The 18,924-nt window shown below is 36.9% G+C and overlaps 1 protein-coding gene across 4 annotated transcripts in view; it reads right to left on the bottom strand.

Annotated features, from left to right (window-relative positions):
• Positions 1-4,844: 4,844 nt before the first annotated feature.
• HBS1L (HBS1 like translational GTPase) overlaps positions 4,845-18,924 on the bottom strand; it is an 83,585-nt gene continuing 69,505 nt past the window's right edge. For 3 of the 4 annotated variants that reach the window (XM_068551137.1, XM_068551134.1, XM_068551136.1), the window contains 6 exons: positions 18,106-18,210; positions 15,153-15,243; positions 14,618-14,726; positions 10,429-10,529; positions 7,791-7,935; positions 4,845-5,517 (listed from right to left, as the gene is read on the bottom strand). In XM_068551137.1, the coding sequence (XP_068407238.1) occupies positions 5,506-5,517; positions 7,791-7,935; positions 10,429-10,529; positions 14,618-14,726; positions 15,153-15,243; positions 18,106-18,210 (563 nt within the window). In that variant the 3' untranslated portion in view covers positions 4,845-5,505. The remainder of the gene's footprint in view (positions 5,518-7,790; positions 7,936-10,428; positions 10,530-14,617; positions 14,727-15,152; positions 15,244-18,105; positions 18,211-18,924) is intronic. The other variant, XM_068551135.1, reaches the window with a different exon arrangement.

Genomic DNA, 18,924 nt, shown 5'->3' with positions numbered 1-18,924 from the left:
ATAGTGCTGCCACATTTTTTTCATTTATTTCACCATTAATTTACTAATACATATTTAAGTGGTTTCAATGTGAGAGAGAGAAAAGGGATCTTCTGAAAGCTAAAAGCTGGCCTGGCACTCACAGCTGGGCCATGGTGTTCTCCTACTGAACACTGACAATTCCTAAATCTCTGACATCAGACAAGGTTATTCTGTGCTCCTGATGAAGTGAGATACTGTCGTCACACCTGAGCACAGACCAAAAGGCACCGTGCAAACCATGAAAATGACTTAACATCGCCCTCTTGTGGTCAATATGCATGACTGCTGCTGCTTTACTGCGTTCCATTTCTCCTACCCGCTAGATGAAAATTGATACCCAACTGCAGAATTACTCCCACTTTCTGACAGTGCCCAGTCCAGAAGAAACCCCTGCTCACCTGAGCCCTCCCTCCTCATTACCTACATGTGCTCAATTCTTCACACCTTCTTATGAGAAGCACCTAGACTCCACGGCGGTCTCTCTGGCTGCAACAAGCATCAAAATAAAAATAATTTTGACTACGGTTGTGTCCTGGTGGTCTTTGACTGATGACATCAACAAATGATGGGCATCAACATATGCTTGCTAAAGAATTTTCTACCATGATGTCCCCAGTCTTAAAGTGTTCAACTACCTCTTCATGATCTGGACATTTTAAATCCTGCCTCCCCAATCCCTTCACCCTCTCCCAGAAGGACATCTTTTGAGACTCTTACCCCGCCTATAAATAATGTCATATGAGTGATGAATTTGTGAGTTTCAGTCCCTCTAACTTTGAGTTTTATATATTTAGCTCCTGTGTCCCTTTGTCTTTTGGAATTTAGCGCTGCAGAAAACACTAAAGCTAATGTTTTGTTTCTTTGAAGATGACTTTTGGGGGAATTTTGTTTTGTTTCCAAGATTGGCTTAATCTCGTTGAAATTCCTTTGTGATGTTTTACATAAAATATGGTGCAATCTTGGGTTCTTCCTGTTCATCATTTTCACCTACCTGCATTCTAGGAGTGGTTTCCAAGGACAACCTCTACATCAACCCTTCTGCAACTGTTATCTATTTTACAGGCTTCACTGAATGTTTAAATTTTGCTATTATGGTTTAGGCTTCCATGTAGTCTCTTCTAACCTGTTCTGATTCTTTTCTCAGCTCAGCAATATCCCCTTACATCTCACAGACACCATGCAGCAGTTATTGAAAGAAAACTTTTGTTTCCTGCAATACACCTGAAAGTAAGCTTTTTGCCTGCATGTGCTCAGGTACTACCGATTTTGCCACAAGCCTCTTATTTCTTAACCATCTTTAAATAAAAAGAAATATACCCAAGCCCAGTATTGGAAAGTACTAATGTGTCAGTTACTCCCACCATCTCATAGGCCACCTGAGAGCTAGGAGAATCCCTAGCAGCCAGTTGATTGCTGGTTCCCTTTCTGAAATGCAGGCACATTTGAATCTTCCAGGATCCAGAGGGTCACGCCAGCTCAAGAAAGACTCCAAATTAGAGCTGAGGTTCACCAGACAAGAGGACAGACAGAAGCAGTTTTAAAGTTTGCTTCTAACAAGTTTTCTCTTTCCTTCACTTTAAAAAACAGCCCCTTCACACACAGCATTATAATAGAAATAAAAGCTTGTAATTTTCTGATAATACAGATGTAAAGAAATGAAAATCCTCCATAATGCCACCACCAGTGTTAATTCTTTCACTCATTTAACAATTGCATGTGTGAAGGATTACACCAATTGCTGAAAAAGAATCAGAAGCAAAACAGAAAAGGTCTCTTTCCTCTTGGGACTTACATTTCAGCGGAAGGAGAAAACATTAATTAATCATACAAGTCGATATAAAATTGCACCCACGAAAATATTCCAAGGAGAGAGACAAGGTCCCACTGAAGCACACAGTAACCCATTTTCCTTTAACTAGTCAGAGGCCGGGGGTTCCCTGAGAAAATAGCAATGAGCGGGTACACAGGAGCAGAACGCAATGTTCCACAGTGTTCTAATTAATCATTATCACATAGAGTTACATGGTTCATCTCACCCCTAGTGTGTTCGTCTTTTTTTTCCTTTTAAAAATCTTGAATATCTTTGGCATTTTCAAAGACCCAGGTTGTAAATTACTTGATCCGTTATACTTCTGCTCCGCTGGCAAGATTCTAAACCTAAGAAGGCCTTTAGGTGTCTTCAACAAGGGTTACTGCTGGGCTCCTCATCTTGCCACTTGTACCCATACCTCATGTCAATGTGTGGTTCTGCTGGCTTGTGCCCCACTGTTAAGATTCTCACTGATGTGGTTCTTCTTACTGGGAGTGGGTGGGTTCTAAAAAATGGTTTTTACTGTTGGTGGGATCTTGATGTTGCTACTTTGAAGGCTAAAAGCTGCCCTGTTGGATGATTTTGCCAATGCAAAATCTGCCCCCCTCACTCCACTAATTCTGAATTGGTAGGAGATTGTGGTTACGGGTTGAATTAGTTTAACTCAAGAGACTCTTTTATAGAAGTATTACAATTTTACTTCAGTATTAATGGTCCCCCCTCCTCACCTAGCCCCCCATCTAATGTTGTCTTTAGGGTGCATTCCTCCTGAATGCTTTCACACTGTTAATTCTCATTTGTAGTTTGTAGTGCTGAGAACGGCCCCTGGCTGAACTGTCGGCCCCATGACGACCAGCGCTCCAGAGCTCCCTCTGTGCATGGATATGGCAGACTCGCATTAGGGATGAAGGAAGGAATGTTTTCCTATTTACATATTTCTGTGACTATTTTAGAGGGAAGTTGGAAAATAATGACCCAGGAGTTTTTATTGAGCCTTCTTATCTAGAAGCTTTTTAAAAAATTAGCTGTATAATCCTAATTCCAATATATCTACGTTTCTAATTTTATATTTTTACATCATTTTTAAAAAGCTACTAATATTTCTATCAAAGAATCTTGATTACATTATAAAATGAAAAGAGCTTGACTAATGATCACAACTCCAAGAAAAAAAATATGCCCTAGAGACAGAAAAGAGATACATCAAAATGTTGGCAGCAGTAATATTGATATTTAGGCAATATTACCATGGGTGAGTTTTATTCTTTACTTTTCTGTATTTCCCAAATTTTCTAGAGTGAATGATTACATTTTAACCATAGTTAAATTATTACTGATCTGCATATTTATGGGAGAGAAAAAACTATGTCCAGAAATTGTTTTCTAAAACAATATTTGAGTTTCTAAAATTCAAATATTGTCATAAATAACGAACGTGTGGAAAAACACTAACAAGTCCAAACATGGATCTGAAATTTTTTTAAGCCAGGTTACCACAGAGGCAACTGATCCAGTGGAGACCCATGAAGAGTCTCGGTAAGAGGACAAAGCCACTTGTGTAAAGAAACAGTGTGACCATAAATAGGAAGAAGCAGAGACAAGAAGTACCTGAAGCACAGTGACCCAAAACGGATGTACTATTTAGTATGTTAAGTGTCAGGGGGAGGATTTCAGACCAAACCCAAGCTTGGGCGTGCTCGCCGGACATCTTGTCACTTAACCCCAACCTCCCACAGTGGGTTCTCTTAATAGTACCACCCCTCAACAACAATCAATTGTAAACATAATGTAAATAAAAAGATCACTCTATCACAATTTAGGAAGGAAGAAGTAAACTCATTTTTACTACTGCTGCTACTATTTGTTTTACGCTAAATTTGTATTTAAAATTCTTAATGCTATCATGACCTTGTATGCTATACAGAGTGGATGTTTCTTGTTTTTGCATCCCACCCCCTCCCCCCACCCCCAATCCATTTCCCCTTCTTCATAGCATCCTGAATTTCCTTCCAACCCTTCCATAATTCTCAGCTATGCACTTTGGGTGATATTCACATCACATCTAAAGGATGCCCCAAGGAAAGAAATTAAACTCAATTATAGTCCATGGTGAGATGTTTCTAGGACTTCTGGAAAAGACATGTTCTTTTAGCCTGTCCTTGCCCTTGATGGAGGGTCTGAGGATCTAAGTGTGGAATCGCAGGGGGTTCCGTATGGAGTCTGAGGGCAAAACCAACACTGGAGAAGGCAGAGTACAGATTAGTCCTCGCCTGACACTGTGACTCGAGCAAGACCAGCTGAAAGTCAGGGCTACTGCAGGTCTTTCTTTTTTGCTTAAGTCACTTTAAATTAGGTTTCTGTCAGTTGTATCTGTTAAATTTCTGACTAATATAAATAAAACACTTTCTTGCCTCAGCAAGTTTACAAGCTCAAGTGACAGCTACACATATACTTTTTAGTAAAGAAATGTGCTCACCTTGTGATCGTCCACCAAGCAGCACATTCATGTTCTGTACACTTTACCATATGGATGTTATTCTTCAATTAAGAAGCAATGCTGTTGAATATAGTAAGCCATCAATATATAAATCACATCATTTCCCAATATAAAAAAATTGTATCATATGGTCCATCAGAACACTGTCCCAGCCTCAGCTGAGGACAAAATCCACTCGAAAGCAATGGTACCCAGGAGGGAGCTCAACAAATACCTGTTAACTAAATACACCTTGGAGTTTGTTGAAACTTTAAAGAAAAACATGACTCTTACTCATAGGGGACTTACAGTCTACAAGGAATATGAGATAAAGTCATCATACATGTAATTATAAAAGTGAGAATGGGAAAAATAAAATTAAGTTATGGTTAGAAATGGATGAGATTAAATTTTATCTGCTATTAGGATAAAAAGCAAGAATTCAGGTGAAAGAGTGGGGAAACCCTCAGGCGAAAAAGATCCCATAAAACCCAAGTCCTACTTAGAATCTCATAAACATTGAAGAAACACAACACATTTTGTTGTTATGCTCAAACTAAGGCATTTTATTAGCTGGCTTTACACCTTAAATAGTATCTTGGTTACCAAAGGAACAATCTCCACTAACTGCAAGCTAAGCAGTTCCAAATGGCTGTTTGTTGAAGGAAGAACACTCCCTGCTCAACACAAAATACCTTTATTAGCCTTCAACAAATCTTTTCTTACAGTTAACTAAAAAACTGCTCAGGTCAAATATTAACTACCTCAATAACCCATTTTAGTTATTCTTCCTTAAAAATGTGTGTTGTAAGTTGAAATCAAAAGAGAAAACTGTAAACATTTTGTGGTTTGGCTGGAAGTAGAGTTCACGTCATGATGATTCAATGTCTTCTAACACATATTTCTGATAACTTCCGTTAAGTCTCAGCAAGGTAAATCCATTACTAACATTTCAAAGGAAAAGCTAGTTTTTTAAATGAAAGTGCAATATTAGCCTTTCTTTGCCAGTTGGCAACTTAAAATTTTTCTAGGAGTGATGAATGATACTTCTTTGCAGCTGATTATAGCTTGAATTTTCTCTCCCATTTAAAAAAATATCAATTGAACATTGTTGCTTTAACTGAATAACTGGATTCTTTCAAAACACGGAGGTTAGCTATCTCATTGTGTTTAGAAACATGGTAGAAATTCTGACCCATCAGTCTTTTATCTGTAAAAGAAAAAAAAGTATTTGCTATAATTTAACCAATCACATTATATGAACAACAACAACAACAAAAGGAAAAAATGGCAGTGGAGTAATCATTACATCAGGTGAAACTTTTTTGTTTTTCCTGCAACTTTTTTCCTTCCCTAGTCTTGTTATTTGAGATTTTCTATAATCTCCCCATTATTTTCCACAAGAGACTGCATCTTATTTTTATTCATTTATTTATTTTTGGCTGCGTTTGTCTCCGTTGCTGCACGTGGGCTTCTCACTGTGGTGGCTTCTCTTGTGGTGGAGCACAGGCTCTAGGCGCGCGGGCTTCAGTAGTTGTGGCTCGTGGGCTCTAGAGCTCAGGCTCAGTAGTTGTGGCACACAGGCTCAGCTGCTCTGTGGCGTGCGGGAGCTTCCTGGACCGGGGATCGAACCCGTGTCCCCTGCACTGGCAGGCGGATTCTTAACCGCTGCGCCACCAGGGAAGCCCTGCATCTTAGTTTTAGAATGCTCTTTTATAAAGAATGTTTTGACAGTGAAATGTGATGCTACTGCTGCTGCTATTAGGTAACATTTACTGAACGCTTTCTAAACGCCAGTCACTGTGCCAAGTGCTTTATGCAGATCATTTCATTTCACAACTCCAGAAGGTAGATTCTATTACCCCATTTTCATAGATGGATAAATTCCAGGAGAAATGTTGTTCTTCTGCAGCTAGGAGTTAGTGGAGCAGTAACTCAAACTTAGACTTAAGTTTAACTCCAAAGCCGTTTACATGGTACACGTATAACTGAATTTTGATGCAACCTAAAGCCCTATGTCCAAAGTATCCATCCAGTTAAACGAACTGAGTAATTTTTGTGCAGAAAACAAGCATATGAAGTAATGAAGCCCCTTTTAAAAATACATGCATACCTCGGAGATACTGTGGGTTCCGTTCCAGGCCACCTCGATAAAGTGAGAATCACAATAAAGCAGGTCATAGGAATTTTTTGGTTTCCCAGTGCACAGAAAAGTTATGTTTACACTATACTATAGTCTATTAAGAGTGCAATAGCATTATGTCTAAGAAAACAATGTACATACCTTAACTTAAAAATACTTTATTGCTAAAAAAGGCTAACCATCATCTGAGCCTTCAGTGAGTTGTAACCTTTTTGTAGGAGTAACATCAAAGATTACTGATCACAGATCGCCATAACAAATATAATAATAATGTAAAAGTCTGAAATACTGCAAGAATTACCAAAATGTGACACAGAGACATGAAGTGAGCAAATGCTGTTGGGAAAATGGTGCTTAGAGACTTGCTCAATGCAAGGTTGCCACAAACCTTCATTTTGTAGAACGCAGTATCTGTGAAGTGCAATAAAATAAGGCATGCATGTATTCATAAGATCTATATTAATCATGACAGTGTGGAAGAAATTTAAATCACTGAAATTCTGGTTCATTTCTGGCTATTTTCTCCAAAACTCAAATGTACCTTACATTATATATTAATGTTTCAGAAACATTACTGATATATTAGCTGAACTTTCTGAATGAATGAACTGAGAACCAGTTATTAAAAAAAAAAAAATGTAATGAGGGCACTTCTGTTAAACAAAACCACTACCCCCAATTCATTTGACTCTTAAAGTCTATTCTTATGATTTGGACTGCATACAGATGTATTTTTCAATGATTTCCTTTAATTTTGAGCAATATTACTGGTGGAGAAGACAGTTTGGAAGTCTCGTTATGAGAAGATCTAAGATGAAACATTTTCTTCCCATCACTTTTAATCTTTAATAAAATTTTAAAATGTTGTTCTAATATAACTGCACTCCCCTTAAGTCATAAAATCTCAGTAATCATTCTTAAAAAGTAGAAAAAGAGGGCTTCCCTGGTGGCACAGTGGTTAAGAATCCGCCTACCAATGCAGGGGACATGGGTTTGATCCCTGGTACAGGAAGATGGCACATGCCGTGGAGCAACTAAGCCCGTGCACCACAACTACTGAGCCTGCACTCTAGAGCCCGCGAGCCACAACTATTGAGCCCACGTGCCACAACTACTGAAGCCCATGCACATACAGCCTGTGCTCCGCAACAAGAGAAGCCACCACGACGAGAAGCCCATGCACCGCAACGAAGAGTAGCCCCCGCTCGCCACAACTAGAGAAAGCCCGTGCGCAGCAACGAAGACCCAACGCGGCCAAAAAATAAAATAAATAAAATTTTAACAAGAAAGTAGAAAAAGACATAATAACCATGGATACATAATCAGTCACTTTAAAATACCTCGGTGACTACACCAGCAGCTATGGTAGAACCACTGTAGCGCAGCATGAATCTCCCCAGCTCTTTAAAGTCTTTGTACAGCTCAAGAGCCACTGGTCTTTGTGTCTGTAGCTCCACCAATGCATTCTGGCCTTTGGTCAACAATCTATCACGAAAAATAAAATGGATATCTAATAGAGGTAAAGAAATGTAATTAAAACCTGAAAAATATTTCACATTCCATCTACACATCAACTTAGTTTTTCAAAAACTTAAAAAGTAAAAAGGGATTTTCTTAAAATGAAAATATATGTCTCTGAATTTGGGGGGGTTAGTTGAAAGAAATGAGAGGAGTAATTCTAGATTTAAGAAATATTAGCTAGTTCGTGTGTGTATGAGTGTATGTGTGTGTATATTTTTTAAACAATCCTCCAAATTGAACTCTATCCTTTGAAGGACGCTATAATCTAAAATACTCAAGACCCCTCCACCAAAGTCTTCCCTTTCATTCCCTCATGAAATTAAAGAAAGTGATGCGGTTGCATTTTAAGAAAGGAATGCAATGTCCTATGTCTTCCCTAGTACAATCCTAATTGGTAGATTATGTGTTAAAAAGTTACCTTTAAAGAGGATAATCTCCTAGTGCCAACACACTACCCTAGATCTCTCTCTCCCTCCCTCCTCTCTCTTTTCTCACATAGGAAGAGTGGTTCTTTAACAGATGTTCAGGATAAAATCATGTAAGATTCTTCCACATTAAGATGTTTGTAGGAAATGAAGGGAGATGAGGCACGGGCCTGATTGCAAACAGCTTCACACAAATAAGCAAAAAAACCAAGAATCCTTGTGCACGGGCCCCACCAGACTTACTGAAAGAGGGAGAACCCAAAGGGGACATTCTGAAATGTTCTCTGATTCAATTTTGATGTGTTCTAGAAGGATAGAGAACATCATTCATAAACTCCCCTTCTGAAAGATTAATTCAGGGACAGACAGATAGAATAAGCCAAGGTTTCTAAAAAAAAGTATTCCCAAAATTCTAAATATTGGTTTTGGGCAATTTCAGCTTAAGGTCCCATTCCTTAGGAAGGAGAACATCTAATATATTCATAATTTGCATTAAGTTTGGTTCTAGAAAGTTTGATTCCATCCCATATAAAGCAATCGAGTCTACAATGTGCCAGGAATGGAAACAAAGGGGAAAGGCCAAATGGTGTTGGTGCAAAATAAAAGGACGAAGCTACAAATACGGTGACAGGAAAAACTAGCATGAGAATATATTAAAACCTAGAATTAGCATCATTGAGCTAGACTCTGCAGCAGGAGCAGGGAGGGTAAAATTCAGGATTACATCTGATGAGCCAATGTCAGATTGAGAATTTTCCAAATCACTTGTCTCAGTCAAACAGCCTGGCTCCTGCCAACAGAATTTATGTGACCCAACTAACTAGATTAGAATCCATGGGCCTGCCACTTGCTAGCTTTGTGATCTCAAACATGTTATACAATCTCTCTAAGCCTCAGTTTCCTCATTTGAAACATGGGAAACATAATAGTACCTGCTTCATATGGTTGCTGAGAATGTAAACCATGTGAAAGCACTTATGACAGAGCCTAGAAAATAGTGGTCCTCAAGAAACATCAGCCATTAGTTCTATCACACTTCTCAGTACATTATGACAGACATTCATGCTAGAAGCTAAAGACTCAGGTTAAAAATAAAGAACTATCTTTAAAAGAGAGGTGAAGTAGCCTCTTTTTTCTAACTAACAGAGAAACAGGCATGGGTTTAGAACAGTGTGAAGATTCTTTCTTCTACGTGCAGCCAATCCTAAATTAACCCTCTAACCACCTTGGCCTCTTACACAGGTGCAAATGAGGAGGAACACCCCAGGACTGAAAAAAAAGGGGATTTTGGGTGGGATTCCCCATAGGGCTGAAGTGAGGAAAACCCCAAAGCTGAAGCAGCCAAGCCAAACTGTGGTCAACCTTTAGTTGAATTAGAGTAAGAAGCTCAATATTCTCAGGAAGCACCTCCTCTGAAAAATCCCGTGCCTATCCCAGCCAAGGGGGAACTGTCCACACCTAGACCTAGACATTAATGGTAAGCAGAGGGGACCAACATGTGGTGACCACCTCAGCCTAGGCACCAGGTGGACTTCAAGCAGAAAAAAAAAGTACTTTCCAGGTGGGAAAAAACAGTGTTTAGTTCACTCTCTTCCTGAGGTATTCTTAGCATAGGGCATGATTCCCATGAGGGGGTGACAAGAAAGTTAAGAAGAACAATCAACTGGAATTTGGGACAGGTGGCTAGGCATAAATCAAATTCATCTTCAAAAATGTAGGACTGATTTTTTAAATGCCTTCATTTTTACATCATCAGTATCTAGGGCTTGATACATATAAACTTATATTTACATTTTTATTTACAATTCACACCCATCACCATCATATATAACTGAAATTATATCTAACATTCCTACCTAAACAGGAGCTTAAATATTTGTTTTTGTGTTTTCATCTAGTCCTTTAAAAAAATGATTTCTGGAACAAGTAAACACAGACTTCACTTATAGCAAAGAGAAATATTATACAAATGAATTAATCTGTAAGGAATGTGCTTAAATTGTGTTTATTATTTATGCATTAAAACACTTACTTAGGCTTTTTCTTTGTGACTTCACCAGTGCTTTTGTTTAAGACGCTAATCAATCGTTTAACAACAGCAGGTTCACTGACAGTTTGGTAGTGTAACAGCACCTAAAACAAAAAATTGTAACACTACAAAGCTGTTCGCTGCCAGCACCTCTGGCCTTTTACTCTGGCACTCACACGGAATCCCGTTAGCCTCAGCACTACTGCCTGGGGTTGCAGGATCTCCAGCTGTCTCCCCTAAGTCCCACCACTCCAATCAGGCTGTCCCTTAACTCACTAGGGGAAAAGGTCATGGGAAGCAGTTCCAATTTCTCCTCCACCACCTACTGTGTAAACTTGAGTAAATTACATAACCTTCCTTACAGGATTATGATGAGAACTAAATAACAGCAGAGACAGTGTCTGGTACAGCAGATGTTCAACAAATGTGAATTGTTTCACCATAAAAATGAGGGAAGGGGAATCGCATGATATTCAGCAGTAACGAATTGTATTCATTGGTGGATAATGAGAGTAAAATACTATATGGGCGTTTAGACAGGCTTTGAAGTCAGGCAGACCTGAGTTCAAATCCTGACTTTACACATTCTAGTTGTGTGATCTGGGGCAAATCCTGTAATAACCGTTTCCCCCCCAGTATCCCCAGCATCAGGTCTCTCGTCACTAAATGAGGAAAACCAGATGATGTTATTTTAAAGTGGTGTCTAACACACGGTAAACCTGAAGTTAACTGATGGCCTTATATATTAGCTATTACTGTTCACGTTTTATATGTAAGGAAATTAATATCAAATAGGTTAAGCAGCAATAAGGGTGCCAAGACCACTCAATAGGGAGAGAACAGTCTTTTCAACAAACGGTGCTGGGAAAATTGGATATCTACATGCAGAAGAAGCTTATACCATATACAAAAATTAACTCAAAATGGATCAAAGACCTAAACAAAAGGATTAAAACTACGAAACTCTTAGAAGAAAACAGAGTGGGAAATCTTCTTAATGTTGAATCTGGCAATGACTTCTTGGATATGACACCAAAAGTAAAGGCAACAAAAGAAAATGTAGATAAACTGGACTTCATCAAAATGTAAAACTTTTGTACATCAAAGGCTACTTAAGAGTAAAAAGACAACCCACAGCATGGAAGAAGATATTTGCAAATCATACACTGATAAGGAATTAAAACCCAAAATACATAAAGAAATGAAAAGATGCTCAACATCACTAGCCATTAGGGAAATGCAAATCAAAAAAACCCACAAGGATACACCCCTTCACACTCATCAGTATGCCTATTATAAACAAACAAACCTAACAAAAAATCACCCCCCCCCCAACACCCACACACACAAGAAAGGAAAATAACAAGGAAGAGGAGAAATTAGAACCCTTGTGTACTGCTGGTGGAAATGTAAAAATGGTGCAGCTGCTGTGGAAAACAGTTTAGCGGTTCCTCAAAAGTTAAACACAGAATTTCCATACAATCAAGCAATTCTACTCCGAGATATATACCGGGAAGAACTGAAAGCAAGGGTTCAAACAGATACTTGTATGCCAGTGTTCACAGAAGCATCATTTAATCTGCCAAAAGACAGAAACAACCCAAACATCCATCAACGGATGAATGGATAAATAAAATGTGGTAAATACTTACAATGGAATATTATTCAGTTTTAAAAAGAAATGAAATTCTGATACATGCTATAACATGGATGAACCTCAAAAACATTATGTTAAGTGAAATAAGTCAGACACAAAAGGACAAATATTGTATGATTCACTTATATGAGGGATGTAGAATAGGCAAATTCATAGAGAAACAAAGTAGAACTGTGGTTACCAGAGGATAGGGGGAAAGCGTAATAGGGGGAGTTGTTTAATGGGTACAGAGTTTGGGATAAGGAAAAAGTTCTGGAGGTGGGAGGTGGTGATGGTTGCACAAGGTGAATGTACTTAAGGCCACTGAACTCTACACTTAAAAATGGTTAAAATGGTAAATTTTCTGTTATAAATATTTTATCACAATAAATCAAAATCAAAACATGAATTTAGTTAAAGTCTAACCCATTCTTCTTTTTACTTCTTCTTAAATATAGAGACAGTTTACCATATAAACTAAGGGAAACAAAAATATTTATGTATTAAGGAACTAGTCCCTAAATAGTGAAATTTAATTGCTTAGGACGCCTTTCCTTGGTTAAATTTTTAAAAATTGTGAAAGTTTCTTCCCACAGAGAGTGGATTAAATGACAAAACGTGATCGTTTTTTCTGAAACAAATTTCATCCTGGTATTTGTGAATCAACATAAGCAAGTAGAATCTCATAAAGCAGCACTGAAAAACTTTTAATTCATAAAAGAAACTACAGTACACAGGAAGACAGTATTACTATTCAAAGTAACTACCGACCTCCTGATCTCTCTACCTCTCCATTGGCAAAAATTATTGCCGCATGAGTAAAAACACAGTAACCAACCTCTCCAGCTTCTCTCCATTGAGTGCCATTCGTTCAGAGCAATTTCTTGCTTGTCAACACATGAATTTTAAATATTTAAAAGAAGTATTTGCAACAATAACTGTTTTTTTGGACAGAAGCTTTTGCCCCTCCCCTTTTTTAGCATACGGAAGAAATGGAATATAATTATAAAACTAAAATACTTAAACACTATTTTATAAATATAATTTTATAGGATCAAGTTTACATAGAAATAATTACAAAGAATTATAAGCAAAGCACATGGTTATCTCAAATAAAGGTGCAGAGGCATAAAATAAATTTAAATGAGCTAAATAAATTTATTCCCAATCTTTAAAATACTATCACTAATTTAAATAAAGTTTAAAGGTCAATTACTATTACTGCCTTACTTTTATTTCAAAGATGCATCAAATGGAGAAAATGATCTGTTTATATTTTTAAAGGCAAGCCATTTAATTCCACCGAGAAACATTTTTGATTCTCATGCAGAACCTGTACTATATAATAAGCTGATCAAGAAAAGAAAAATAAGTCTAATGGGGAAAATGTCCATTAGTTAAATGGCAAAAGCAAGGTACCAAACTATAAACAGAGTATGGCCCCAAATAGCTGAAAAAAAATTTACACATAAAACAAAGAATTCATGCTATTCACAAGTAGTATCTTTTCTGGATAAGTAACATTATAGTATGAAATCCCCCTCTTCCCATAAATGTGTATGTTCAAATGGTGCTAGTCAATGATAACCTGCAAACCAACCTCTCAGCTTCAGCGTAATTAAAGTTAACCTAGGTCAAGCATCACCAAAATATACCCATAGATAGCAATGTACACAAAAAAATACTCTGAAATGTGAAGAATAGATAATTACAGGTTGCACAATTATAGAAGATTGTTTTTCTTAATAAGATGTTAAATATGATTTTTTAAATTAGTTAATTTATTTATTTATTTATTTTTGGCTGTGTTTGGTCTTTTGCTGTGCGTGGGCTTTCTCTACTTGTGAAGAATGGGGGCTACTCTTCGTTGCGGTGCACAGGCTCCTCATTGCGGTGGCTTCTCTTGTTGTGGAGCACGGGCTCTAGGGTGCACGGGCTTCAGCAGTTGTGGCTCGAGGGCTCTAGAGCGCAGGCTCAGTAGTTGTGGCACACGGACTTAGTTGCTCCGTGGCATGTGGGATCTTCCCAGACCAGGGCTCGAACCCGTGTCCTCTGCATTGGCAGGCGGATTCTTAACTGCTGCGTCCCAGGGAAGTCCCAGAATTTTCTTATCATTTTTACTTTTTGTGTGTTTTCCAAAATTTTCTATAACAATGTATTACTTCTATAATCAGAAAAACTAAAAATAAGCTTATTTAAAAATAAAAACAAAAACAGAAAGACCCAACCTAAGAAGTAACATTTGGAACTCAGCAAAAAAGTATCTACCGTTTTCCCTAAACGATTTTTTTATTATCATCAGTTTGTATCCTATTGATTATGAAATTTCTTCCCAATGCCTTTTTGAAAAAAACATCCCCAGACTTAAGGATCAAAATAAAAAAAAACAAAATAAAGATGATTTTCAAATTCCAATTTCATGTTTTTCTGGATGAGAGTAATACAAATGTTAGTTGAAAATAACAACAGCATCATCACTTATAAAGAGAGTTACTACTTTTTAGGATAAAGTTATATTGAATTTATAAAAACAGTAACAAACATTTTGGAACTTACAGGAAATCCTTTAGTGATAGGAATTTCAATATTAAAGATGAGGATTCGGGCTCTGAAACGAGTGCAAACCTTAATGGGTTCTTTGGGGCCACAAAATATGCAGCCAACACTGTAACAACAACAAAACAAAAACAAAAAAGGAGAGCAGGTAGTTGGGGGGATAATTAAATACACATCCAATAGGAAACCTTTAAAACCATTAACAAGGTAAAACAATCCAGTAAATTAGGGACTTTTTCTAAATAGTCCCTTTTGGGTTAAAGCATGGCTTTACACCATTATTAACCTTATGTCATTTTCATACATTACAGTTTTCCCTCAAAGAACATGTCAGGTACACGCATTGACGCGTATCGATTTAAATTTTAGTAGGTTTTGCTTATCATTCTTACACTTCCACAAGTGCCTATTTTTGGCCAAATGAGATTCAGAATTAACACTCATTCTTTCATTTGAGCTGGTGAATTGCAAATTTTACGTGTTCTGAGGTCCTACATCCAAAACAATGGTCACTTAAACTCATTTTCTCACTCACTTGATTTTGATGACATCCATCCCAACCAACGTGAGACTAACATGATCGCCCGCTGCCGCCCAGTCGACAGGTTCATCATGCAGAGTGATTCCTGGAAATGAGTAAGAACCAAAGCATACAGTGAAACACCTCAATATCAAACCATAACAACCAAGGGAGTTTGGCTGATTTGTGCCTCATCAGTCACTACTCATCATTTTCAATATGAATGGATTGAGATTGAGAAGTGTTAACTGTAAGCATTGAGGAAAACACACTTCCTCTAGACTTGACTCTTCTGGACCACCACCCTAAACATAAAGTGACTTGTATTTGTCCATAAAAGGCTGATTTCTACTTATTTAATCAAGATTTTTTAAACTCATTTACATGACTGGTATATTCATTAAATAGGCCCCATTCTAATACTTCTCTTATATTAATGGATACAGGCATAACAGTACAGTCCCAGTTATTTTTAAAACATAAAAGATGGGACTGGGGAAGATGCCTAGTAGTATTTAAGCTTTGCTCTAATTAGACAACCACGTAAACAATCTCTGAGTAACCCACAGGGCATCAGTACTCAGTCAGATGGTACCCTCGGCAGGCCCCTTCATTATTCCTGGCTCAAAAGAACTGCTTCCCAGAGAGACAGATGCACAATGATAAATAGTTTTATGAAAAGGAGGAGATTAATAGTGTAAGAAAATTTATTTTAAAAATGGTCCCAGCTATTGCTACCTTTATTACCTAGGGAAAATCCTGGAGTATAATTGCAAAGGGCAATAAAACTCAGGTATTTGAATAAAGGCTTTTAAAAGGTTTCTCATATTTTCTGATTCTGTGCGGTAAGTTCCTTTCCATAGGAACTTGAGTCTTATGATGAAGACAGTATGTAGACCAACCACTGGGGAACAGTTCTTGATTGACATGTTTTTAGTAAATTACAATTCACCCATCTCTTCCTGAAAATACTTATTTTTCCCATGTAGCATACTCTTAAGTGAGTTTCTTTGAGACTCTTTGGGAGTTCAAGGAGAACTTTAAGGGCTCTGAGACAACCTAAAGTTTTATTCCAAGTTTCATGTAGGTGCACATCTGCATTAATCTGAGAAGAGGGGCCATAACTTTCATCAAGGTATCAAAGAGGTTCCTGACTCTAAAAACGTTAACAACTATGACATTTAAAAATGTTTGTCAAATTTTCAACTAATTAAATTTAGTTTTTACATGTAAATTTAAAATGACCATATCTGAGTTTTGGTATGAAATGTGGAATTGAAGTCAGGAGCTAGCTACTTACATAGACTAGAGATTGCCTTTAGCTTAGGATTTAAGAGCTTTCATACTAGAAGTTCAATTAACAATATAAAATTTTCTGAAGATAACATATAATCTGACTTCCTTCCCCCAAACATGTCACACTGTCCTACATGTGATATTTATCTTCTTAAGGACTTTCTTCATTGGAGAAAGAAGTTCTTTTTTAACACTCCATGAACTTACATGTTAATAAAGTGAAAATGTAATTTAGAATTTCCATTTGTTGGTAGCAGATTTAGTCAGTTCTCTTTTTTAGAACACTACTGGTTAGTGAGCCACTGTAGCACCTAAAGTGTTCAGATAGAAGCATGCATTAAACAATCAAGTAAATCAAGCAAAAGCATTAGGGTGAGAAATTGAGGACTGAGAATCTCCAAGTTGGGTTAAAAGGGTGGCTCTCAAGGAGTGAAGCAGTGCTTCTCATATGGCTTCCCTTTAAGAACCACTGGGTTAAAGATAAGTGGTTGAAGTTTTTCTGGTAGGGTAGGGACAGGAAAGAAAGAGGGAAAGAACGTAGAACTTTCAGAGGTGACCAAATTATGATTTTGGAGCTCACAAAGGAGCCAATCTGTAAGGTCTATGACCATGGTTTAGGATCATGGTTTTAATTCATGTCTGATTATATTAAAAACAAATTTCCTATTCTCAAAAAGGTCTTTAACATATAAAGAAATTAGTATTTCAATAGTATTGCAGCTCTTGATCACTTTAAGAAACAACAGCAGAGATAATTTAACCTAAATTTAAAGATGAATAAGGGAATGAAAGCCAAAGTTATTTCCATTTTACCTTTTTCTTTCTACTTGCTTAGAGATCAAGAAAATTTTGTTAGATAAAAATAATATACACTTTTTTAAAAAGAATCATTTTCCACAGACCTTTTGTTTGCAAGTTTACTTTATAGAATAAAACAGATCTTCAGTTTTATGTTGAAGTCAGAAGTTTAGTTGGAAGCTAGAATAAGGTAAGTATAGAATTATAAACTTTTAAGCAGAATTCAAAGAAGAAGAACATGTATACATGTAAGGTCAAATGATCAGAAGATAGAAACAGTTATAAGCTATTATGAAAGGTCATATACGTGCAAAAGCAATAATTGTGGCACTTAAAACTAGCTCAATTTCTCTTTTCAACATTAGGATTCTCTCCATTTGCATCTTATTTTCTTAAGTTTTCCTGTCAAAAATTTCTTTTGGTATAAACATGATCTAGGTTGTTAACTTATAGTAATTCTGAAATACACATTTCAAAACAACAGACTGTAGCACTCTGCTTTGCCATTGACTATTTAGTGCCAGGATGGGGTCAGACTTAATTTCTGCTACTGAATACTATTTTAAATGTATGTGACAGGTGTCTATACATCTGGTTCAATCCTAGCCAGGCTTCCCGAATCAATGTCAAAAAAAAAAAAAAAAATGCTACCACAGGTAGAATGTTATATGTACATTTATACACACATAGTCACAACAGAAAAAAATCGTTTAATGTTTTCACATTTTTATCTTCAACAGTTAGTATCATTTTGACAGTCAGTTACAATTTCAGTAAGAGGTTATTTACTCTGGAGTTAATAACTAAACTACTTTTAAAAATCTGCTGTCTCAACTTAAGGGTTATTTAACAAAAGAACCTTGCAGAGGAATACCTTTTGCAGTACAAGTTTCATTAGGAGGCACTGCTAGCAGTCGGTCACCAGTTTGGATATAACCAGCTTCAATTTTACCAGTTACACAAAATCCAGATCCTTGATCTGCAAAACATGCCAAAATTTTATAATGGTTCACATAACAATATCATCTATGTTTAATACTGCTAGCTATACTTAGTTCCCTAGTAGTTATATAAAACTAGTAGTTCAATGAACATTAAGCAATGATCATTTCAGAATTTTTAATATATCTACTAAATATGACACACCACATTCTACTCTTGATTTTCTTATAAATAAAAATATTTATATTAGAAAAAGTGGGAATTCATTCCTTTCTCAATTTCATTGAAATGAAATTTATTGAATACTAACTAAGTACCAGGCACAGTGTTAAACTCTGGGAATAAAGAGATGAAAATATAAGCCCCTACCTATAAGGAGTTTACACTAGTGAAGAGAAAGGCAAAAACAATTACATTGTCCTGAGACAAATGTTATTTATAATGTGCAATGGAAACAAAACAAGGTTCATCGAAGAATCCATGATGATGGCGAACGACTACACTTTAGCGAGGCACTTAGAAGAAGGAACAGGAGTTTACCAGATAGTTTGTGTGCATGTGCAAAGGCACAGTCATAACCAAATGTGGGACATGCTAAGACCCATGCGTCATTTATATGGAATTTATATGGGGACCATTTGGAATAATGAGGGAAAGGGCAAGACAGGAGGCAAAAGAGGTAGACATGGGACAAATAATGACGGGGCCTCATAAATCACACTTAGGGCTTGAATTTCATCCTCAGTTAAGT

The sequence above is a fragment of the Eschrichtius robustus genome, chromosome 9 (assembly GCF_028021215.1).
Source record: "Eschrichtius robustus isolate mEscRob2 chromosome 9, mEscRob2.pri, whole genome shotgun sequence".
In the NCBI taxonomy this organism is placed as follows: domain Eukaryota; kingdom Metazoa; phylum Chordata; class Mammalia; order Artiodactyla; family Eschrichtiidae; genus Eschrichtius; species Eschrichtius robustus.
This window is presented reverse-complemented; position numbering and strand designations above follow the sequence as displayed.